Source organism: Rhinoraja longicauda, chromosome 6 (assembly GCF_053455715.1).
Source record: "Rhinoraja longicauda isolate Sanriku21f chromosome 6, sRhiLon1.1, whole genome shotgun sequence".
NCBI classification, from domain to species: Eukaryota; Metazoa; Chordata; class Chondrichthyes; order Rajiformes; family Arhynchobatidae; genus Rhinoraja; species Rhinoraja longicauda.
This window is the reverse complement of record NC_135958.1, coordinates 70,835,719-70,860,746: the sequence shown is the minus strand read 5'-3', so window position 1 is coordinate 70,860,746 and position 25,028 is coordinate 70,835,719. Positions and strand designations below refer to the sequence as shown.

The window sequence follows — 25,028 nt, the reverse complement described above, 5'->3', positions numbered from 1 at the left end:
TACCGATGCTCCCCGACTAACGATGCTTCGACTTACGATATTTTGACTTTACAATGGTGCAAACGCTGGGAAATGGCAGCGTCCCGTAGCTCGCTTCCGGCCATGTGATCAGGTTAATTAAATGCATTTCGACGTACGATATTTTCAGTTTGTGATGGGTGTCTCGGAAAGTAACCCTATTGTAAGTTGAGCACCTGTACAGACAATCACCCGTAGTCAGGATCAAACCTGGATCTCTGGCGCCTTAAGGCAGCAACTCCACCACTACGCCTCCGTGCCGCCTGTATTGTGAATGTCGAGACTAGCAGCACAAATAACATTTGGCTTCATGGCTGAACATATCTCTGTGGCGGGCGTCAAAGAGAATATCAGGGAAAGTGAACCAACACAAGTAAACTCTGAACTCAAAGGAAATATGAACATCTGTTTATCAGATGGTTGCCTGGCAACTTTCTAACAACACTGGTGGACTGCTGACTCGAAATCATCAAAGTTTGTAACCCCAGCTCCAAAATGAGCACAGATCGGACGGAATTATTGAATAGATCGACTGTGTTCTCGTTGTGTTAGATACACTGGCTTATGCTTAACTTCCCTCCTCTGCTCAGCGCTGCATTTTATCATTTGATGATATGATTATAATTATACTTCGCAAAATCAGGGAAAAAAGGAGACACGAGAAAGTGAACAGTTAATCCCTTTGCTTGACAATGAGCTTTATTGATACGCAACGTTCAAGAAACAATTAGACAGGTACATGGATAGGACATGTTTAGAAGGATATGGGCCGGGACTAGTGTAGCTGGAACATGTTGACCGGTGTGGGCAAGTTGGGACGAAGGGCCTGTTTCCACGCTGTATGACTGAGTCATATAGCGCATATACAGGCCATTCGGCCGATTATGTCCATGTTGACCATTATACTTATTTATATCCCATTTACCCACATTTGGTCTGTGGCCTTCCATGCCTGGTGATTCTGGGGTCTGTCCAGCACTTCAATGCTGAGAGAACGTACCTCCATTACTCACTCAGGCAGTGGATTCCAACCACTTCCTGTGCAACAAAAAAACACCTCATAGATCCCCTCTAACACGTCTATGTCTCCTTACATCCATACCCTCTTGTTTTAGACATCCATACCAAGGCAGAAATTTTTATATTTACCCCGCTCATAATTTTGCATATAAAAATATTATTTTACATTTAGTTGAAAAGTATTACGTTACACACATCACATAATGCTAGGTATCACAAAATGATGGAGTAACTCAGCGGGTCAGGCAGCATCTCTGGAGAGAAGGAATGGGTGACGTTTCGGGTCAAGACCTTTCTTCAGACTGATGAGATGTACTGTGATGAGACGTTCAGTCTGAAGAAGGGTCTCAATCCGAAACGTACATCAGTCTGAAGAAGGGTCTTGACCCAAAACGTCACCCATTCCTTCTCTCCAGAGATGCTGCCTGACCCGCTGAGTTACTCCAGCATTTTGTGATACCTTTAATTTGTTCCAGCATCTGCAGTTATTTTCCTACATCACATAATGCTAAGCCTCTGATCCCTGAAATGTAATGTTAATTTGAACCAGGCCCCAGGAGGAGTCTCCATCATGGAGTGGATATATGGGCAAGATGTTTATGGCAGCCACCAACTACCTCCCCACCCAGGTGTCGGACATCATAAACCAGGATCGTGCATTCGCCACAGTACGTCTCAATTTCTCTGGACAAAGAAGCATCTGCACTCTTACCATGTGAGTAGGCAGGACAGGTGCATAGTTACTATAAATAGATCGCTACCTGCTGAACTGGTAGCTCCTGATTCAATGATACTTTATTGTCACGTGCCTAGGTACAGTGAAATGCTTTGTTTTGCATACAATCCGGTAAAATCATGCGGCAGACCTCACCTAAGCAGTACACAAGTGTCGCCAGATTCCTGGAGGCGACAAAGTTACAAAAGTTCACCGAATAGTCCTATCTTCCCCTTCCGCCACACGTGGCAGCAGGCGTTCCCCTGCTAGGTCACCCTTCATTCTCCGCGCCCTCCTTCCCTCCCCCCACCCTCCCCCTGCAAAGTTCCCCCCTTCGTTCTTGGCAGCAACTGTAGCTGCAACTTATTTACATTTTATGTCCAAGGTATTTACTCCCAAGTGGTTTCATCAATCCTAGGGTCAAGTGTTTAGCAGGGTTATTTTATTTGATATTCTACCAGCCACCAAAAACAGATACGGATGTGGTCCTCTCATTCTTTGTGAAAATATGTATGTACAAACCACCTCTAATCATGCCACCAATTACCTTAAACATTATTGTTCTTTCTGCTAAGAAAGAGTAGTAGTTCCCAACCTGCTAGTTCATCTTGCCTAGGCCTTTCAGAAGTTCATGCGTTATAGGAGATGAATTAGGCCATTCGGCCCATCATATCTATTCCACCATTCAATCATGGCTGATCTATCCTTCCCTCTCAACCCCGTTCTCTTGCCTTCTCCCTATACCCCCTGACTCCTTTCATAGCCTTTGGATCTTGGGTAACTTGCCTTGTGCCACTGGCCCAGAAGAAGTAGAGGAACCCTGAGGAAATTCCCAATCATGTATTTTATCCATTTATTCATAATATATCTTATACATTTTTATCTTCCACTCAGCTATGCAATCAATTTTCCAGCAGCTTGCTATGAGGAATTGGAATTCTTGTAGCATTGTTTTATTTTCTTTGTTATTTTGTTGATTAAAAATGTTTTCTTAAAAATCTCTTTGCCTAGCTGTAGGTGAGAGGGGCAAAGTTTCAAAGAGCAACTTTTCTGGGCAACCTTTTTACACAGAGTGTGGTGAGTGCCGGGAATATGCAATTACCAGGGTTGGTGATTGACGTAGATATTAAAATGGCATTTAAGAGGCTTTTGGATAGGTATGTGGAAGTGGAGGGGTATAAATTATGCACAGGTAGATGTTCGGCACAGACATTGTGGGCTGAACGTTCTGTTCTTGTGCTGTAGTGTTCTATGTTCATGCAACATTGACCAAACTTGAACATCCCTGGGCATTGAACATAGTAAATTCAATTTTTATTCATTCTGCTTATATGGATTTACTGTAGGAACATATTATTTAGAAAGTATTTGAAAGTAGAGCATAGAGTAAACGTACGTAGGTTGTCTATAATGGCCTGGTGGTCACTATGTGCCAAAGGATATTAGGATAATGATAAGCATACATTTGTAAGGATATTTATTATTTGTGAATGTAATGCTTTGCTCAACAGAATTCAGAAGTTACCTCGACTGCTTGTTGCTGCCTCAGAAGGATTCCTCTACATTTATAACCTGGACCCTCATGATGGTGGAGAGTGTGTTCTAATAAAGAAACATAGGTGAGGGTTTGTTCCACGTTAATAGACTGACTTTTAGAAGTCCATAGACAGGCTGTAGAATGCCTGACAAGTCTAAATACTAACCAACCGCTGCCTGCAATCTGCGATCATTTCAAGGTCAGTTTTCCAAATAGAACTCTAAACAGGTATCACAAGTTGAGAGGGGAAATATTTAATAAGAATCTGAGGGGCAACTTTTTCCACACAGCGGGCTGTGGGTATATGGAATGAGCTGCCAGAGGAGGTAGTTGAGGCAGAAACTATAACAACATTTAAAAGGCATTGGGGCAGATAGATGGATTGGAAAGGTTTAGAGGGATATGGGCCAAACGCAGGCAGGTAGGACTAGTGTAGATGGGGCACCATGGTCAGCATAGGCAAGTTGGGCCTGTTTCTTTGTGTATGAATCTATTAGGAGCCAGTGCCAATTTCAGGCACTCACTGCAGATGCCAGTATTGGAAGTCCCCATACCTCCTCTGTCTGCCCAATGTTACATTGGTACAGTGTGCTCCAGGTCCACATGTCTTGTTGCTATTTTATATATTAATTAACTTTGGAAGTGTTTGGTGGCTTTACATATAACGTCATAGAACAAAGGTTCTAGATCAGCCATGGTCTCATTCATACTCGTCAACTACAAGATAAAGCCATTCATTCGGCATATAATTGAAAGCGTGATGACTCTTTCATTTTCTTTTCTTAAAGGTTTGCAAAGCTTTCCATTAAGAACGTTTATCCAATTCTTTTTAGAAGGTTGATGTTTATTTTTTTCCTTCATCATTTAGCCTGGTCAATTCTTATCAAAAGAAGTTGCTGCATTAACAAAAACTGCCCTGGGGTTTCCAGCCCTCCTGTGATTGGAATCAATTTCTTCTTATTTGCTTTCTAAAATATTTCCATTATTTTGATTATCTTTAATTAAATCACCTGCTAAACCTTTATGTGAGATCAGTTTCTCTATCCCTGTTGCTTGAGGCTGTGTCATTTTACTAAGTCTCTGCATTCACAGCGTGGGCTAAATGTAGTTCTTGTTCTTACAACTCGGGGACAGAGTCCTGCTGTCTGAGGTCAAGTCTTAGTATTCTATCCTTGTTCATACACTGTCTCTATGAAGCTCAGAATCTTGTGTGCTTTCAATAGTCTGATACCTCCAAATTGAAAGAGTAAATGCGCTTCAGGAACTGTGTTGTCTATTCCTGTTCCTATCTTGTTTTAGTTTCGTTGAGAGATAAAGCATGGAAACGGGCCCTTTGGCCCATCGTCCATGTCGACCATTGATCATCCATTCACACTAGTTTTGCTGTCCCACTTCTGCATCCACTCAACTTAAGCTACAAACCTGTATGTCTTTGGAATGTGGAAGGAAACAGGAGCACCCAAAAGAAACCCAAGTGGTCACAGGGTGAACGCGTAAATGTCCACACAGACAGCACCCGAGGTCAGAATTGAACCTGGGCCTCTGGCACTGTGCGGCAACGGCTCTACCAGCTGTGCTTCCGTGTCACCCTGATCTATATTTCCTTAGCATTCTCAACTCCTCTTTGTGTCTCTTTCCTGTCAGCTAGAATCTTTAAGAAGTTGTGAAAGTAATCACTCATGGTAGCGAGATTAAAATTGGGATTCTTTTGATTTTGCAAGCCAGTTATGATAATATTATCAACTTACATTCAGAAATTCCCTTTTTGTCTTGATTAATTAATTGGTGGTTGATTACATTCCAATTATATGCAGGAGTTTCAAGCTACACAAGAAAATAACATTTGCCTAAGTACATCTTGCTCTTTTTGCTCATCTCCCTAATTTGGCCCCATTTAATTTTTGCAAAATGTCAACTGGACTGGTGCCTTGAAGATAAAATCAGGCTTTATCTAGGATACAAAGAGCCATGTAAATAATCACTCTCATTTGTGACATCACAATAACTTTTACAACTTAAATGGGTCACCCTTGATAGGACATTTCTTCTCCCCTGCCCATCATGTACAACCCAATTCTAGTTTTATTCATTGGTGCACAGAAAATAGGAACTATACAAGAGTAATACTCTAGAGATAGTAGTCTGAAGGCTCTCGACCCGATACGTCACCCATTCGTTCTCTCCAGAGATGATGCCTGTCCCGCTGAGTTACTCCAGCATTTTATGTCTATACTCTAGAAATAGACCATAATATTAGCTTTGTAGAACATAGAACAGTACAGCGCAAGAACAGGCCCTTTGTTCACAGTGTTTGCACCATACATGACACCAAGACAACCTTTTATCTGCCTTCACATAATCCATATCCCTCCATTCACTGCATATCCATTTGCCTATCCAAAAATCTCTTAAATGCCACTATCGTATCAGCCTCAACCACCGATCCCGACGGCTCGTTCCAGGCACTTGCTACTTTCTGTGTTTTAAGTTTCCCCAAATCTCCTTTAAACTTTGCCCCTCACCTTAAAGCTAAACTCTCTTGTAATTGATTTTTCCATCCTGAGAAAAATGGTGTCTACCTTTTCTGTGCCTCTCATAATTTTATATACTTTTATCCAGATTTCCCCTCACCTCCGACGCTCCAGAAAATCCAAGACTGTCCAACCTCTCCCTGTAGCTAATACCCCCTAATCCAGGCAACAGCCGGGAACCGTATTAAACACTACAACAACCTCAAATCTCTGAACTACATAGACTATTATTGTTATTATTGCACTATTATTGTCTGTTTTTTGTGTGTCCCTATGTGTGTGTGTGTGTGTGTGTGTGCGTATATATATATATTTATATAATGTGTGTGTATTTATGAGTATGTGTATATATGCACACACTGAACTTTTATTTCTCGTGGATTATATTGTTGACAGTGTATTATGTTTGCATATTCTATTGTGCTGCTGCAAGTAAGAATTTCATTGTTCTGTCTGGGACATATGACAATAAAACACTCTTGATTCTGTTGACTCTTAACATTCTGGTAAACCTCCTCTGCACTCTTTCCAAAGCCTCCACATCCTTCTGTAGTTAAATTAAGTGGCTTCTGTAAGTTAAGCTGGTGTGATTGGGTACCAGTACAATAAAGTTAGGGTTTATGTGCATGTGAGAGTGAATACGTCACAGAGAAATAAATAAAGGAAATTAGTTTGATGGGATAGTGCGGCACAGTGGCGCAGCTGTAAAGTTGCTGTCTTACAGCGCCAGAGGCCCGGGTTCGATCCTGACTACGTGCGGAGTTTGTGTATCCTCCCTGTGACCGCGCGGGTTTTCTCTGGGTGCTCCGGTTTCCTCCCACACTCTAAAGACGTGCAGGTTTGTAGGTTAATTGGCTTCTGTAAATTTGCCCCGGTGTGTAGGATAGAACTAACGTACAGGTGATCATTGGTTGGCATGGACTCGGTGAGCCAAAGGGCCTGTTTCCACACTGTATCTCTAAACTAAACTAAACTAAATGTTTGCTGAAAGAGCCGGCACAGACTTCTATGTTGCGGGAAAAATAAAATAGTATAATCGATTTTGCCACATTACTCAAAGGGAGGAAAAGCATAAAATATGGCAAATATTTATCAGGAACTATAAAGCTTTCATAATTTACTAGATATTTTTGTGAAATATGTGAAGTGCACTTGCACTTTCTGTAAACTTTAAGAGGGATTTTTTTCTACTTAATTGCATCTAATTGTTCATACTATAAAGGCAGACATTTGTAAGTAAACATCAGAATTTTTCTATGCCGCCACTATCAAAATAATGGCTGGCTTTAGAGACAGGTATATTGTTTATTTGTGATATTTTTAGAATGGTGCTCATAGTTATAATCCAATGCCCTCATCAATGGGAACATGATGTCTTTGCTCAATATTTCACTGCAGTGGAGCTTAATGCACAAAATGACTACTTTGACTAAATCTCTAATCAGTAATGTCAGGTACAACAGGTAGTAGATCTCTGTTGTTCTACCCTGGAGCATAATTTAAATATATTTCTTGGGGTTATTTTTCCTAGGTAGACTGCCAGGTCTAAACAGCTCATTTTCCATCTAAACTTTACCTTGAACGCCAAGTATCCCACTGGTCTGCAGCTGATATTCCAGACCAAAGCACGTCCTCTAACCTTGGCTCTCTGGAACAGGTCTCAGACCCAACCCTTCTTCCTCAGAATCGGAATTCTGCCATTAAGCCCAAATTTGTTCATTTATATTAACTTGAAAACCTTAGTGAATGGCAAATCAATATTCAGAGACAAACTAGAGCTATTACTTGCAGGGTCAGATGGCTCACTTCTGACAGAGGCACAGTGGTGCAGCAGTTAGTGCCACTGCCTCACAATTCCAGGGATCTGAGTTTGATTTGGATCAGAATTGGGGAGGAATTTCTTTGATTAAGTGGATGGTGAAAATGGGGAATTCATTGCCACAGATGGCTGTGGAAGCCAAGTCAATGGATATTTTCTAAGGCGGAGATTGACGGATTTTTGATTAGTAAGGGTGTCAGGGGTTATGGGGGGATGGCAGGAGAACGGGGTTGAGAGGGAAAGATTGATTAGCCATAATTGAATGGCGGAGTAGATTTGATGGGCCGAATGGCATAATTATGCTCCTAGAACTTATGAACTTGGATTTTGTGGTGTTTGCACATTTTCCCATTGACTGCGTGGATTTCCACCAAAAGCTTACTTTTCGTCCCATATCCCAAAAGCATGTTGGAAGGTTAATTGACTACTCCTTAGTGTGGGTGAGTAACCAAAAGAAAGTTGATGGGTGTGGTGAGAGAGAATTTGTGAAGAATGATGGGATATTAAGGGGAATGGAACTAATGGGATTGCTAATTTGGGAACCAATACGAATCCAATGGGCTAACTGGCCTCTTTCTGTTTTGCAATAAATAAGTTAGTAAGAAGGCTCACTCCAAAAGTCAAATAGCAATTTATAAATCGGTGAATCTTTTTTTAAATATCCAAAATGCATGCCTTGTTTAAAGAATAACATAATATTCTCTAACAGCTAAGTTGGGTGTCAATTTAAATCAATTTTTCTGGAAAAGCGTGAGTAAACAATTTTACAGTGAATTGCACTTTCCGTCCATGGAATCCATGCCAACCATTGATCACTCGTTCCCACCAGTTCTATGTTATCCCACTTTCTCACCAAGTCTCTGCACATTAGGTTAATTTCAGAGGCCAATTAACCTACAAAGGCACACATCTTTAGGATGGGGGAGGAAATCAGAACTCCCGGAGGAACCCCGTGTGGTCACAGAGACAACGTGCAAACTCCACACAGACTGCACCCAAGGTTAGAATTGAACCTGGGTCTTTGGCGCAGTGAGGCAGCAACTCTACCAGCCATGCCAACTGTGCTGCCTCTAGATCTGTTCCAGCAATCTGTTTCCTATGCAGCACCAACATTCATCAGCACTATAAAAAATGTGACATCTAGGGGGCGGGGGGCACGGTGGCGCAGTGGTAGATTTGCTGGTCCTACAGTGCCAGAGACCCGAGTTCGATCCTGACTACGGGTGATGTCTGTACATAGTTTGTATGTTCTCCCTGTGACCGCGTGGGTTTTCTCTGGTTGCTCCAGTTTCCTCCCACACTCCAAGGTTTGAACATACAGGTTTATAGGTTAATTTGCTTCTGTAAAATTGTACATTGTCCCTAGTGTGTAGGATAGCGCTAGTGTACGGGGTGATCCCTGGTTAGCGCAGACTCGGTGGCCCAAGGGACCCGTTTCCGCTCTGTATCTCTAAAGTCTAAAAGTCTCAAGCAAAGTCTACTGCGAGGTTGCTCAATATTCAACATTTTTTTGTTCTGGTTTAGGCTACACAATGAAGATGACAGCTGTGGCTCTGATAAATCTGACCTGGCGCCTCCCATCTCCCCAACATATGCAGCAACTGTTGCCAAAACCAGCTCAACGCCTTCAGCATCAACAGCATCAGGTATCGACCTAATCTACCCATTTGTGTTGCTCAGCGTTGCGTGACCTGATTATTTTGCCCGAGGTGCTAAGTAGGAAAGTATCCAGGGAGTTCTATGAGCTGCATCATGCATTGCACAACAGTGTTGTATAAGAAGCACACTGGCTCACACAGATCTCTGCCGCTATACCTTGTAGCGTGCAGGGAATTCTCTGGAGTTCACCAAAAGGCAAGCTAAAAGGGAAAAAACTTCCAGATGCTGAATATCTGCGGTAAAAACAGAACAAGCTGGAAATATTCATTGGGCCAGGCAGCATCTGCGGAGGGAAAATGAGAGGTAACGTTTCAGGTCAATGTCCTTTCGTCTGATTTGGGAAAAAGTCAAACATGGTAAAAAGTCAAGAACTGGGAGTGGTTGGGCAGAAACTCAATGGGACAAAATGGTGTTGTGACCGCTACTACAGGGTGGTGAAGGCTTGTTATTCCCAGCTGATCTACCAGTAGGAAAAGTAAGTAGAAGAAGATAAAGCCAGAGTAGAGAAAAAAAGATAGCCACAAAGTGCTGGAGTAACTCAGTGGGTAAGGCAGCATCTCTGGAGAAAAAGGATGGGTGACGCTTTGGGTCAGGACCCCTCTTCAGAAGTGTCTGAGATGCTACCTGACCCGCTGAGTTACTCCAGCACGTTATGTCTATGTTTGGTATCAACCAGTTCCTTGTTTCCACAACTAAAAAATGCAGTTGTTGGAAATCTAAAATAACAGAAAATGTTGGAAACAGTCAACAGCTCAGGTAACATCTGTGATGAGAGAGAAACAGTCTTAATGTTACTGGATGGTGACCTTTCTTCAGATCAGATTTAGACTCAAAAGTCTGAATATCTGAAATTGTTGAATTCATGTTGAGTTTAAAAATCTGCAAAGTGTCGAGAAGATGTGGTGCCGATCCTTGAGCAAACACAAGTCATTGTTTGAACAATGTAAGAGTTCAAAGGAGGAGTGATCAGAGTGGGAGAAGAAGTAACTGGGATTTCAATGGAACATTTTCAGATAGAATGGAGCTGTCTCCTTTCTTTTTAAAGATGTTTTTATTTTTCCATAAATATCGTTTCCATTCTCCCAAAATTGATTAAGTTCCTAATCACATATTTTTAGTTTAGTTTAGAGACACAGTACCAAAATAGGCCCTTCGGCCCACTGAATCCACGCCAACCAGCAATCCCCGTACACCGCCACTATCATACACACTAGGGACAATTAACAATTTTTACCGATGCCAAATTAACCTACCAATCTGTACGTTTTTGGAGTGTGGGAGACCCGTGTTTGATCCCGACAACAGGTGCTGTCTGTACAGAGTTTGTACGCTCTCCCTATGACCGTATAGATTTTCTCTGGGTACTCTGGTTTCCACCCACACTCCAAAAGTGTACAGGTTTGTAGATTAATTTACTTCGATAAAAATTGTTAATTGTCCTTAGTGTGTCGGATAGCGCTGGTCGGTGTAAACTTGGTAAGCTGAAGGTTCTGTTTCCGCGCTATATCTCTAAATTCTAAAAGTGATGAATAGCTATTGACCTGAATGTTACCTTTGGTTCTCTCTTCACGGATGCTGCCTGATCAGATAAGTATTTCCAGTGTTTCTGTTTTTATTTTATGAACAGACAAGCACTCTGATATTTACAGTACAAAGCAAAGGGGCGCTCATTTCATCATTAAGGGAAAATTAGCAAGTTGTCATATATATTAAGCAATAGAGTATGAGTGTTGTGAATTATTTTATTTTCGAAGTCAAGAAGTTTATGTAGTGTCAATAGTAAGAAAATATTTGTGCTAATCTACACTTTTTCAGCTTCACAGGTAGTTGGATTATGTTGAGGCAGGTTTTGATTTAAATGGATGTTCATGTCACATACGATCATAAGACAGGAGCAGAATTACGCCATTCGGCCCATCAAGCCTGTTCTGCCATTTGAGCATGGCTGATCTATTTTTCCCGCTTAACCGCATTCTCCTGCCTTTTCCCCATAATCTGACACCATTACTGATCAAGAGCCATCAATCTCCAATTTAAAAATACCCAATGACTTGGCCTCCACAGCTGCCTGTTGCAATGAGTTCCACAGATTCACCACCCTCTGGCTAAAAAAAATCCTCCCCCTGCCATTGTAAAGGTACATCATAAGGTCATAAATGATAATAGACAATAGACAATAGACAATAGGTGCAGGAGTAGGCCATTCAGCCCTTCGAGCCAGCACCGCCATTCAATGCGATCATGGCTGATCACTCTCAATCAGTACTCCGTTCCTGCCTTCTCCCCATACCCCCTCACTCCGCTATCCTTAAGAGCTCTATCCAGCTCTCTCTTGAAAGCATCCAACGAACTGGCCTCCACTGCCTTCTGAGGCAGAGAATTCCACACCTTCACCACCCTCTGACTGAAAAAATTCTTCCTCATCTCCGTTCTAAATGGCCTACCCCTTATTCTTAAACTGTGGCCCCTTGTTCTGGACTCCCCCAACATTGGGAACATGTTATCTGCCTCTAATGTGTCCAATCCCCTAATTATCTTATATGTTTCAATAAGATCCCCCCTCATCCTTCTAAATTCCAGTGTATACAAGCCCAATCGCTCCAGCCTTTCAACATACGACAGTCCCGCCATTCCGGGAATTAACCTAGTGAACCTACGCTGCACGCCCTCCATAGCAAGAATATCCTTCCTCAAATTTGGAGACCAAAACTGCACACAGTACTCCAGGTGCAGTCTCACCAGGGCCCGGTACAACTGTAGAAGGACCTCTTTGCTCCTATACTCAACTCCTCTTGTTACGAAGGCCAACATTCCATTGGCTTTCTTCACTGCCTGCTGTACCTGCATGCTTCCTTTCATTGACTGATGCACTAGGACACCCAGATCTCGTTGAACTCCCCCTCCTCCTAACTTGACACCATTCAGATAATAATCTGCCTTTCTATTCTTACTTCCAAAGTGAATAACCTCACACTTATCTACATTAAACTGCATCTGCCATGTATCCGCCCACTCACACAACCTGTCCAAGTCACCCTGCAGCCTTATTGCATCTTCCTCACAATTCACACTTCCCCCCAACTTAGTATCATCTGCAAATTTGCTAATGGTACTTTTAATCCCTTCGTCTAAGTCATTAATGTATATCGTAAATAGCTGGGGTCCCAGCACCGAACCTTGCGGTACCCCACTGGTCACTGCCTGCCATTCCGAAAGGGACCCATTTATCCCCACTCTTTGCTTTCTGTCTGTCAACCAATTTTCTATCCATGTCAGTACCCTACCCCCAATACCATGTGCCCTAATTTTGCCCACTAATCTCCTATGTGGGACCTTGTCGAAGGCTTTCTGAAAGTCGAGGTACACCACATCCACTGACTCTCCCTTGTCAATTTTCCTAGTTACATCCTCAAAAAATTCCAGTACATAGGAACAGAATTAGACCATTTGGCCCACCAAGTCTACTCCGCCATTCAATCATGGCTAATCTATCTCCTAACCCCATTCTCCTGCCTTCCCATCGCCCCTGACACCTGTACTAATCAAAATTGTCCTTTTATTCTGAGTCTGTGCCCTCCAGTCTTGGTCTCCTACTACTGGAAATGTCCTCTCCACACCATTCTATCTTGATCTTTCATTATTCAGTAAGTTTCAATAAGATCTGCAAGTACAGGCCCCGAGCCATCAAACATTCCTCATACGTTAACCCAATCATCCCCAGGGTCATTTTCGTGACCTCCTCTGGACCTTTTCTCGATGCCAGCACATCTTTCCTCATATATGGGGCGCACGTGACACGCTGATGTTTAATCTGTTCCTCCAGGATATTCCGAAGAAGGTGGTGCCCTGTGCTGCGAGATCATTCCTGAGCATGAGTTTGCTGCTGGAACATTGCATCTGGATGATGAGACTGAGTTCCCTCCTGTGAGCATACAGAATAACTAAAGCCTGAGCCAACCCTTTGTCACTCACCTGGGCAAGTGTTAATCTGAAACCGTGAAGAAAGCACTCCAGTAGCAAACACAGCTTGATTCGACAGTGAAACTGACCTGTTGTTAGGATTAACACTTTAAAGAATGTAGTATGGGATCCAAAGTGTCACACGTTTCAAGTAGTTTTTGCTTAAATCGTTATGCTTTCCTTATTAATATTTCTTTTAGTATGCATAGTGTGGGATAAAGAATAAAGGCTTTTTATGCTATAACTGCACCCCGCATGGATGGGTGGGTGGGAGTGATAAAATCTCAGTCTACAAATAGTGCAGGAAGTGTAGAGAACAGTGAACGTTGTTGCCAGATCACCAAAGTAGGAATCATGGCTTTGTCTGTGGGTGCATTGGAACTCTTGCAATCGGATTAATGTTTGCAGCATCCAGGCACAGCAGAGTACAGGTCCACCACTGATTTTCCGGGATCCTTGGTTCCAGAGCCTTTCTGGATTATCTGTTTTGCTGGACTAACAGCGGTCAGGGCCTTGGGGGGCCGAGATACTGACCTGCAAAGTCGGCCGCGGAATTCGGCTATGGGAATGGATCTGCTGTCTCCGGCTGGGCTGGAGTTCCAGAGCCCTGGCCGCAGGGGGCAAATTCAACCCGCTGATCGGCCGAGGATATCGGCTATGGAAACAGATCTGCCGGTTCCGGCCAGGCCAGAGTTCTAGAGCCCCGGCCGCACCCAGCAAATTCAACCTGGCAATCGGCAGAGAAGTCCCAATGAGGTGGAGATCGGCCGCCTCATCCGCCCCAGGCGACACATTTTCATGGGGACATCCAGTGGGGGAGGGGGGGGGGGGGGGATTTTGACCGGATTAAGCAGGAGGAGGGGACAGTTGTCAGAAAATCGGAGGTGGACCTGTACTGAGTGAGAAGGGAGATGAGCTAGTCGTCACCACCAGCATCATACTTCATCTCACACCTGCAATGTACCCAATGGTTCAAACGTACTTTATTGTCAGCATATTTAATAAGAAAAGGGAAAGATAGAAACAACTTTCTAAAGATGATGTAGACAATCATTTTAACTATTTGTAGAAAAAGTAACTTGGTGCAATCAGTACACAAAGTGGTCGAACAACTCAGCAGGTCAGGCAGCATCTCTGGAGGACATAGATAGAACATGTTTCCATGTCCACCAGAGATGCTGCCTGACCCACTGAGTTACTGCAACCCTTTGTGTCTTTGTTTGTATCCAGCATCTGCAGTTCCTTGTGTATACATTTTACTGACAAGTCTTGGGCCACTTTGTTGCAATAACTTTTCAACTCAACTCCAAATATTCAGGTAGTTCTTTCAATTATCGCTGGAGTATTTTATTGAAGGAGGAGCGCTTGTAAACATTTAGGACATAAACTAGGATTATAAAATTTTAGAAATGTAAAAATTGTAAGTTTCATTGGTGTGATTCTGTTAGTTTATAGGAGGTAAAATGTAATTGAAAGGGTGGGAACTGCTCATTCAGAACCAACCACCATTTAACGAGATGGGTCAAGGACGGATCTGGAAGCGCACCTTAGTTGTGCTATCTTTAATAAGGTCCTTACTGTTTCTTATTAACCTCCCCACTCTTCGCTTGCCTCAGGATGACAAACTCCCATCCTACTCCAAGTTCACGTCACTTAAATTCCCTCCCCCCCCCCCCCCCCTCTCATCTACTGATCTGCTCAGCCAATTCAACATGTAATTCAACTCCCAACCCACTGATCCCACTCCCAGCACCCGAGACTTGGCTCAGGTATAGGCAGCTGGGATCAAGGGTATCCCTGGAGGATTATAGGTGTATTGAGGAACGTAAGAAGGAAATCAGGAGAGCAAAAAGGGGAATGAACTAGCTCTATCAGATAAGATTAAGGAGAATCCAGAGGTTTTATGTATATCAGTGAAAAAAGGGTAACTGAGGGAGAATAGTGCCCCTCAGAAACCAAAGTGGTCACCTATGTGTAGAGCCTCAGGTGATGGGCAAGATGACCAGCAGCATCAAAAACGGGATGTTTCCGTTCCCCAACCATGTCACAGTGCAGACGAAAATCCCAGCCCCAGATTATTCACAATGATGTGTAATTTTAAACTTCGTGTTCAGAAATAATTGGCAAGATTTTCCTTCCTGGATTTTAAATTTGAAAATGCAATAAGTGCCATAGTGCCTACATTTAAAAACCGGATTTCAACCTGGAAAATGTGTTTAAAGGCCTCTGCTACAAACTTTCTATCCTCCTCTTGTGCCCCTAATATTGTGCCCCTAATATTACAGTAACAATGTCATTGTTTTACCATTACAGCAGTAAAAAGTGTGCACATGTGGTAATTGTGCCAGTCATCACAATGCTGGTGCTTTCTCAGTCAAGTAATTCAAGCGGGTGCTGCTTGTATTCTACACTTTCATATCACATAATTTCTCAAAGACTTTTTGAGCTTTTATCCACATCACATGAACTTTTGTGGTTCATCAACTTGTTGACCATTAATTCAACTGCTCAAAATAGGCTTTACGGCGATAGTAATGATAATGCAGTGCAGTCACTGATTGATAGAGAGGTAGTCGGGAAATAAACTAAAACATTTTTTTAATATATTTCTTTAAGGATCTTCATTTACTGGCTTTTCTGCCTATGCCATCAATTTATAGTTGAACATCAGCACTTTTTATGAGCTTTGTGAAAGCAGTCTACGTTTTGATGCCCACAGCCGTAGACAAGAATCAGCAGCTGACAAGGTCAGATTTGCAATCTCAGCTGTTGTGGCTGGCGAGCAGCCAGATTTCAGTGGGAGGATGGTTCCATTCTATTCAGTAGCCCCAAGGTAGCTTCAGATTAGAAATGTTTTTCAGCTGTTTATGCTTGCCAACAGTAAGGTTGAATTTTCAGCTTTTCTTCAGGCAATGTTTCCTTATTAGATTCCTCATTGAATGTTGGTCACTGTGCTCTGGATGGTCTCTGCGGTGAAATATAGCGATCTAATTGTACATGGATGCAGCAGATGTATGGGGCGTGAACCTTCTATTTAGCTCACGGAGTGACAAGTAAAAGATCCAATAGCAATTTTGAGAATCTGTCATTTTGTCAGAATTAGACTATTTATGCTAGCAATTGGAGTCGATGGAAGCAATACCTTGCGTCCTGTTTCACTATTAATCTAATAACACACTTGACTAACAGTGAATCATTTCAACTTTATTCAGCTATACAGTAACATTGATTCAGCTGCGATTCCTTTGAATACAATCCTCTTTGTGGGTTGTAATATGACATCATACAACTTGTCAAAATCATTTAGCATCTATTTATACTGATGTTTTTATGGAATAGAGTGACAAAAGGGAAGAACTATCCTAACACAAACATTGGGATAAATAAAGAAAAGATGACCTCTCTAGTTAAACTATTCTCTTCTAATTCTGTAGTTTTATAACCCCTCGAGTGATTTAAAAAAATAATGTTTACTTCTCTTCTTAGCCATTAACTTAAATCCTTGTTATCTGTACCCTTTGTGGTAATAAACAAATATCTTAATGTGTGGGAAGGAACTGCAGATGCTGGTTTAAACCAAAGATAGACACAAAATGCTGGACAGGCAGCATCTCTGGAGAGAAGGAATGGGTGACATTTCGGGTCGAGACCCTTCTTCAGACTTTTAAGTTTTTGATGTTTTATATAATAAACTTTTCTTCTCTTATCACATTGATAACTCTGATGTTCAGTAGATGTATCTTTGGTTCCTTTACAATTGCGAAGTGACTGCTGACACTGCAGATGTAAGATATTAAAAACACTTTGCTTAGGTGTCAGATAAAGTATTTGGGGGAATGGGGGCGTATTGTGGCTATTTGGCAGTCAGCTGTATTATCTCAGCTGAGCAGAGACCAGAAGAAATGGCAACAGCTGTGATTGGAGCTTTTGCTACTTGTCATGAATGTACTGAAGAACATCCTTTGGTGATCATTATGGAAGCCCAGTGATGTCTGCTCAGTGCTTGAGAATGAGGGAGATTGGAACAAATCTCTTCAGGAATAATTTCCTTGGGAAATGTTTTACAATGGTGATTCGGTGGATTTATTTGCCACTTAAGGCTGTGGAGGCCAAGTCAGTGGATATATTTAAGGCAGAGATAGATAAATTCTTGATTAGTACAGGTGTCAAAGGTTATGGGGAGAAGGCAGGAGAATGGGATTAGGAGGGAGAGATAGGTCAGCCATGATTGAATGGTGGAGTAGACTTGATGGGCCGAATGGCCTAATTCTGCTCCTATCACTTATGATCTTATGAACTGCAATCAATTAAAAAGAAGTTTAGATTTATCTAAGCAATATTATGGCTCATTCACAGTTTTCTTTATTTTATACACACAAGAGTGTAACACTGACTCCTTTCTAAAATATAAATTCCGTGGCCCAATTCGTACAGAGTTTCTGTCCAACATTTTGACTTTAGAATGCTTCTACTCATCTGCAAATCTTGTAGACTACCCACCTCTGCAACTTCCTGTGTTCCTCGGCTCAACAATCTGCTTTCATTTTCTGGGCTACTGTGCAATCCAGGGTCTCTGTTCACCCCAGTCACAAATCCATTGAGAGAGAGATGCAGAAAGGCAAGGGTGCAAGCAGTAAATGGATGGCTATTGGGTGCTGTGGACAAGCAGAGGGTCCTTGGAGAATATCAGAATAGAGGAGAATAAAAATCAATTTCTTCAATCATACCTGTGGGCTAAATGTTTCCTAATAGTTGCTACATGTCCTGTGTTGTGAAGAAATATTGGATTTCCACAAATTGGCTATATCCACAACTCATGTCCCACTCCTAATCCAACTCTCTCCTGTGTTTATTTCCTCCAAAGAAAAATCCCCTCTAAGTCATTTAAAAATAGCTGCATGGTATTTCTAATCCCAGCTTTTCAGACTTTGTCCCTTCATTTATCATTATACTTCGGTGTCTGCCGACGTGTTCAGCCCAGCTTTCATGTCCATCCTTTGCCTCCTTTGCCAACAACAAATTTTACCTCTTTTCACCCTTGTCAACTCTGGTCTCCAATGGATATCGTATGGAACATAATATCCATCATCAAAACTGGATCTATCTACCAAGAGATGTATCCAGGTTTGATGATGGATATTGTGTTCCATACAATATCCAATGAAGACAATGATTGGATTGGATTGATCCAGTACAAACATTCCCGCATTCTCCTTTATTAAATCCAGTCACTACTCAGTGATCTCCCTGGAATGCAAGAACAACTACTGGTCTCCTTTAGAAAAAATACACAAAGTGCTGGAGTAACTCAGCAGGTCAGGCAACATCAGAACACGGATAGGTGACATCAGTCTTCTACTGATTTCTTCTCTTCTACAACTCATGTCCTTAAAGCTTTTTTCAAGATCTCTTCCACCCACTCTTTAAGTATGAAGAGCACTAGGTGTACACCCTTGCCTTGCAATTCCTTTATCCTGTCTGAGTACATTTCCTTGGATCTCTGGCAGTGACCTAAACTTTGATCCACCCGCCAGCATCATGGATGTGGTCATGATCTCCTGGCAAGAGTCAGAATTTCCAAATGAGAGATGATAATAATAGGGGCAGGAATTAAAGAGTCTGCAGTTTGTGGGGACAGTATATCAACAAGGATTTTATGCCCTTTCCTTCCACAGTCAAACCCTTTGTGGCCTTTGTATCTCACAGCTACGGGTTTGAACTGAATGTCTTTCTTCGTTCACCTTTCTCACTCTTCCAATTCATCCTGTGGCTCACTGAATATACAGCACACAGACAGATCATTCGACCCAAGTTGACCGGCTCTACAGTATACTGCTGGGGAAGAGATTCCCCGGCAGATGAGTTAACCTGAATCGCTCAAGGTTTAAAGATAGGCCAATAATTATTGTTGATCACTGTCCAATAATTAGTATGCTGAAAAAGTTAAGAAAAACAAGAATTATTTTAGTTAGTATTATTTCTACATTACAATTATTTATAACTATCTGTAATATCACATCATAATATATCATAAATTTAAATTGGGTCCAATTTAATTAGACAACAGAAACTCCGAATGGATGAAGATTTAGATATGAGTAACTCAGTTTGTCAATCAGCCAAGGCCCTGGAGATTTTTCTTGAATGTTTACCATTCAAGAATAATCTGCTCAATATCAGAACAATCATTCATAAAGATGTCTGTGCTATATGTATTATATTAGAGATGTAACAATATATAAACAAAAAGATAAGGTCGAGGATTTTAAACTCCACTTGTGATGGATTGATTGGACGTTTAAAACAAACCGTTTCAGCCATAATGTCAGTTTTGTGCTATTCCTGTATGAATGCATCCTGCGTTCCTGTATTATCAAGTGGTTCTGCACACCGCTCTCTCTCATCTTGACAGCCAGAAGGGGGGCTATGTGAGGATGCTGTTCATTGATTTTAGTTCAACTTTCAACACAATAGTCTCCACCAGACTGGCTGAGAAGCTGCTGAAACTGGGGCTTAACACTCGCCTGGGTCCTGGACTTTCTCACCGCCAGGCCCCGTGGTCAAGATAGGGAGACATACATCTAACCGCCTCACCCTGAACACAGGATCCCCCCAGGGTTGCGTCCTTAGCCCCCTACTGTACTCCCTGTACACACATGACTGTGTGGCCAGGTTCAACTCCAACTCCATCATCAAGTTTGTTGACGACACTGTGGTGGTGGGCCTGATCTCCGATAACGAGGAGAAGGCCTACCGGGAGGATGTGGCTGATCTGGCACTCTGGTGTCAGGATAACAGCCTCCTCTTGAATGTCACAAAAACGAAGGAGCTGATTGTAGACTTTAGAAGGGCTCAACATCCGAGGACGTACACGCCACTGGAGGTAAATGGGATTACTGTGGATAGGGTGAGCAGCTTTAAATGCCTGGGAGTCCACATCACAGAGGATCTGACACGGACAACACACATTGCCACATTGGTGAGTAAGGCAAGGCAGCGCCTTTACCACCTCAGGCAGTTGAGGAAATTCAGAGTCTCTCTGAGGATCCTTCAGTCCTTCTACTCTGGGGCTGTAGAAAGCATCTTGTAGGAAACATCACAATCTGGTTTGGGAACAGCTCTGCCCAGGACAGGAAGGCTCTGCGGAGAGTAGTGCGTTCAGCTGAACGCATTATGGGAACTACACTCGCCCCACTGCAGGACCTATACATCAGGAGGTGCAGATCCAGAGCCAGCAACATTATGGGGGACCCCTACCACCCCAGCAACGGACTGTTCCAGCTGCTACAGTCAGGCAAACGCCTCCACTGTCACGCTGTGAAAACAGAGAGGATGAGACGGAGTTTCTTCCCACAGGCCATCAGGTCTGTTAACTCTCATATCGCCAGGGACTAATTTAATTTACTGTATTAATTTATTTTTTGTGTTAATTTTTTTTTTCGGGATGGCATTTGCTTTGAGAGGGTGAAGTGTTTTTGCCACTTTCATTTCCTGCACATCTTGTATATGTATGTGACAAATAAAGTTGACTTGACTTGACTTGAATCTGGTAACATTATCTCTCTTTCGCTCTTCATGGATGCTGCGTGACCTTCAGGGCAACTCCAGCATATCCTGTATTTATTTAATTATGATTTGCAGCTCTTCGCAGTATTTTGCTTATGTTTACCTTGTTGGTACTCGTTAATAGAGGGCACATTTGGATCATAGTACTCGGGATGGCATTTGCTTTGAGAGGGTGAAGTGTTTTTACCTACAAAGGAACAATGCGAGTTTGATGTTTAGAGCCAGCAATATTTCCCAGAGGCATTTTGGGCCGTTTACGCTGCTCAGCTTCGAGCTGCAGTGGATCACTTGTGTTGTGTGTGTGTGCCAATTGTAATGAGATGGTTGAGAGTTGCTCAATAACTCCTTGCTCTTCATTTCTATGTCCTTGGCACTTATTCTTAGCTGGCCTGATTGTCACCAGCTCAGCAGAGTGGGAGTAAAGTGCCTTGTCACCATTCCAAGTTATAATGCAATGTGCCACAGTACCTTTAGCATCCCAGCCAACATCGCCATTCATTGTGATCATGGCTGATCATCCACAATCAGATTGCAACATTTAATGCAAATTCACTGTTCTTGTGCCATCCACAAGAACACAGTCCATGCCCAGACTTACTACTCTGCAGACAGTGTTTTGACAAGGATTTTCTGCTCTTCCAATTCACTGGTTATGTAATTTGCAGCCTTTGTCTCATGCAGCTACCGATATGAGCTGTTTGACTCTGCCCATTCATAAGTTCACATTTCTCACTGCCTTCATGCTCATTCTGTGGGTCATTGAAGCCCACAAACAAGCCACTTGCCCCAAGTTGACCAGTCTACTTCTTGGGGAGTGTTTCTCTGTCAGTGTGTTGAATTTTTGGATTGAGGTCCCATCTGCCATCTAGGTTTTGATGCTCGATTGAAAATATAATAATCTACTTTATGCAAAATGTATTTTAATATTTTTCCAGGATAAGAGTAATATTTAATTGTGGATTTTGAAACAATTGTTGATCCCTTCTAAGAATTATAACATAAATATAATGTGATTGCATCCTATCGTAAGATTGTTCGCAATGTAGATGGAATGGGAGTGCCAGCCACCTTCTGAGCAGGAGACTTGCTATTCCCATCTTCAGAACCATCCTATCTGTTTTGTCTATAAGTTTACATATCACTAGGTTGTGTTGTAGATTAAAGCTTGAAGGCTAATGAAGGCAAGTAGCTTGTATACTTTCTTAGCCACCTAACCTACCTATGCAGCTCCTATCAGGGAACCTTGCATATGAGCACCAAGGATTCTGGTGATGGAATGCCTCGGTCAGATGGCCTCTCTCAACAATGTGTACTTTGTAGTTCCAGGCCAAGGGATTGCATGGATACTAATGTGTAATTGGGAGCTGTACAACACTTAATATGAAATAATGTCAGCTTGAAATTCTGCTGAGTAACATTCTAATTCGCACATTGGTGTCAAACCTTTGATCAACATTTAACAAAATTGTTCTGCAGAAATTTGTTAAAGGTAAAACTGAAAAGAATTTCACCAGTAAAGAATTTTCACATGTTGACTCACACTTGTACCTTGGGCTTTGGGTGTTACTAATTATTAATGATAACAATAGGTGACACAGTGGTCTACAGCACCAGAGACCCGGGTTCGATCCTGACTACGGGTGCTGTCTGTATGGAGTTTGTACGTTCTCCCCTTGACTGCGTGAGTTTCCTCCGGATGCTTTGGTTTCCTCTCTCATTCCAAAGACGTGCGGGCTTGTAGGTTAATTGGCTTCTGTAAATTTCCCCTAGTGTGTAGGATAGAACTAGTGTGCGGGTGATTGCTGATCGGTGCGGACTCGGTGGGACAAATGGGCCTGTTTCCACACTGTATTTCTAAGTACACTAAACTAATAGTGAACACTAATAATTAATAAGAGCCAAAGCCCAGTTCTTGCTGCAGCTTCCCACTGTGCACGTGCAACAGCTTGTTCATAACACACTCTCCTATACTCCAACAGAAATTAAGGATTTGTTTTGGTTTTGGTAGATTTATTCATGCCGGGGAAGCCAGAGTGAAAAGACGAAGAAATTGTGAGCCTGAAAAAAACAGAATTAGTATCGTGAGTGAAGATAGAGATTATAAACAGCACGATTTGAAGAATGAAGAGCCTGAAATTGGTATGCATGTATTGGAATCATACTAATATTCTGCAATTAAAGTTTTGTTTAAAAAAAAAAGAGCAGACCAAAATTCCAACGATTTAACCTTGCGTCTGTCACCAGCTTTAGTTACTGTAGAGGAGCCAGAATGGATGTGTTACGAGGAAGAGCACATGACTGAACTAATCAAGATTAGCAATGCCAAACTGTAAAGAAAAAATCTCTTTCTCTTAGTATGGGTATTTAAAGTTATTATTATAAAAACTTTTATAACACAGCATTTACTTTTGAAAATGTCGTCCAGCATGTATTTTATTATGTATATATCTTAAACACATATAAATATAGTAATTAGTCTACTCAAGCGATGTTGTCTCACAGCCAAGCAAGCTGCCCTGAGTGGTGGTCGAAAAATTTTAACATGTTGAATGAAGTTGCACAAAACTGTAATGTTCATCAAATAATGTAGTAATAGCCATAATAAAGTATTGCAATATACATTGTCTCTCTACTCCATCAACTTAATGCACTATTTCCCTACGAAGAGTTTACATTTCAGAGGTTTCAAATAAATGTTTTATACAATAATTTACGTTACATTTTAGATCTGATTTATTCCACAACACCAAGTGAATGCTGCTTTGCAACTTAAGATCCACAAATGCTCCTTCTCCATTTGGAGAGGTCGTGGCCAGGAATTCCCATAAGTTGGTGTAGATGTTATGTATTTCCAAAAGGGCTTTGAAATCATCCTTGGGTTATTTCCTCTGTAATTTCTTACGATGGAGCTCAGAATGGAGTAGTTGGTGCTGGGCATGCAAAGTATATGGTTTTCCCATCAGAGCCAACTTAATGCTTATTGATTTACAAGAGGATGGTGGCATTGGTTCATTTATCATGAGGTTTCAAAAAAGAACAGGCTTCAGCCAATGCGATTTCTCAACCAGATGTCAAAGACTACCTGAGAGCAGTGGATATGGCAAAGGCTATGGGAACAGAGAACTTTCTTTTGCTGTAGTACTGAAGACCCTTGCTCCAGAACTAGCCGAATGTCTGGTCAAGCTGTTTTGGTACAGTTGTTACAGTCCACCTAACAATGTGATAAATTGACTGGAGACATCCTGCTCCCACCAAACAGAACAATTAAAATCTGGCCACTTACTACCCAGTCTACTTTCAATCATCAGCAAATAATGGATGTTTGTCTAATTTGGAGATCATATCATATCATATATATACAGCCGGAAACAGGCCTTTTCGGCCCACCAAGTCCGTGCCGCCCAGCGATTCCCGTACATTAACACTATCCTACACCCACCAGGGACAATTTTTACATTTACCCAGCCAATTAACCTACATACCTGTACGTCTTTGGAGTGTGGGAGGAAACTGAAGATCTCGGAGAAAACCCACGCAGGTCACGGGGAGAACGTACAAACTCCTTACAGTGCAGCACCCGTAGTCAGGATCGAACCTGAGTCTCCGGCGCTGCATTCGCTGTAAAGCAGCAACTCTACCGCTGCGCTACCGTGCCGCCCCATATTAACACCACTTCAATCCAGCGATGAATTTTTGTGCAATTTACTTTTCTAAGTACTCTAGCTCCACATGTCCCTTAAAACACAAGGAAAGTTTTCTCCAATGAAAACCATGAGCCAAGAGCTGAATTTTAGTAAACAAGACTCAATTAGAAACACTTAAACACTTTACATGACCACTGTATATTTCAAAATCCAATGAAGCAAAAAGATCATTCAGTTCAAATGTGTATGAAGGAACTGCAGATGCTGGTTTAAACCAAAGATAGACACAACATGCTGGGGTAACTCAGTGGGACAGGCACTCTCCACGGAGAGAGGAATAGGTGACGTTTTGGGTCGCGACCCTTCAGACTGAGACCATTCAGTTCATCCTGTTCATGACAATATTTTTAGAGTAGAGGCATGGAATTGTTCTAGTTTGTGCCACAAAGTCTAGTCAGTCCCATTCCCATGCTCTTTCCCTGGACTACACTTTTTTTCCATCCTGATTCATTTCCCCCCTTTTAAAACTGTGATGGACTCTGTTTCTATCACCTTTGAA

General features: G+C 42.1%; 1 protein-coding gene across 4 annotated transcripts in view; it reads left to right on the top strand.

Annotated features, from left to right (window-relative positions):
• Window positions 1-24,296, top strand: part of wipi1 (WD repeat domain, phosphoinositide interacting 1) — an 86,759-nt gene extending 62,463 nt beyond the window's left edge. The window contains exons 9-13 of one of the 4 annotated variants that reach the window (XM_078401316.1): window positions 1,589-1,753; window positions 3,265-3,372; window positions 9,165-9,286; window positions 13,123-13,223; window positions 22,834-24,292. In XM_078401316.1, coding sequence (XP_078257442.1) covers window positions 1,589-1,753; window positions 3,265-3,372; window positions 9,165-9,286; window positions 13,123-13,223; window positions 22,834-22,881 — 544 coding nt within the window. In that variant the 3' untranslated portion in view covers window positions 22,882-24,292. Of the gene's footprint in view, window positions 1-1,588; window positions 1,754-3,264; window positions 3,373-9,164; window positions 9,287-13,122; window positions 13,276-22,833 lie in introns of all 4 variants that reach the window. The other 3 variants (XM_078401315.1, XM_078401317.1, XM_078401318.1) reach the window with 3 other exon arrangements.
• The last annotated feature ends 732 nt before the right edge of the window (window positions 24,297-25,028 follow it).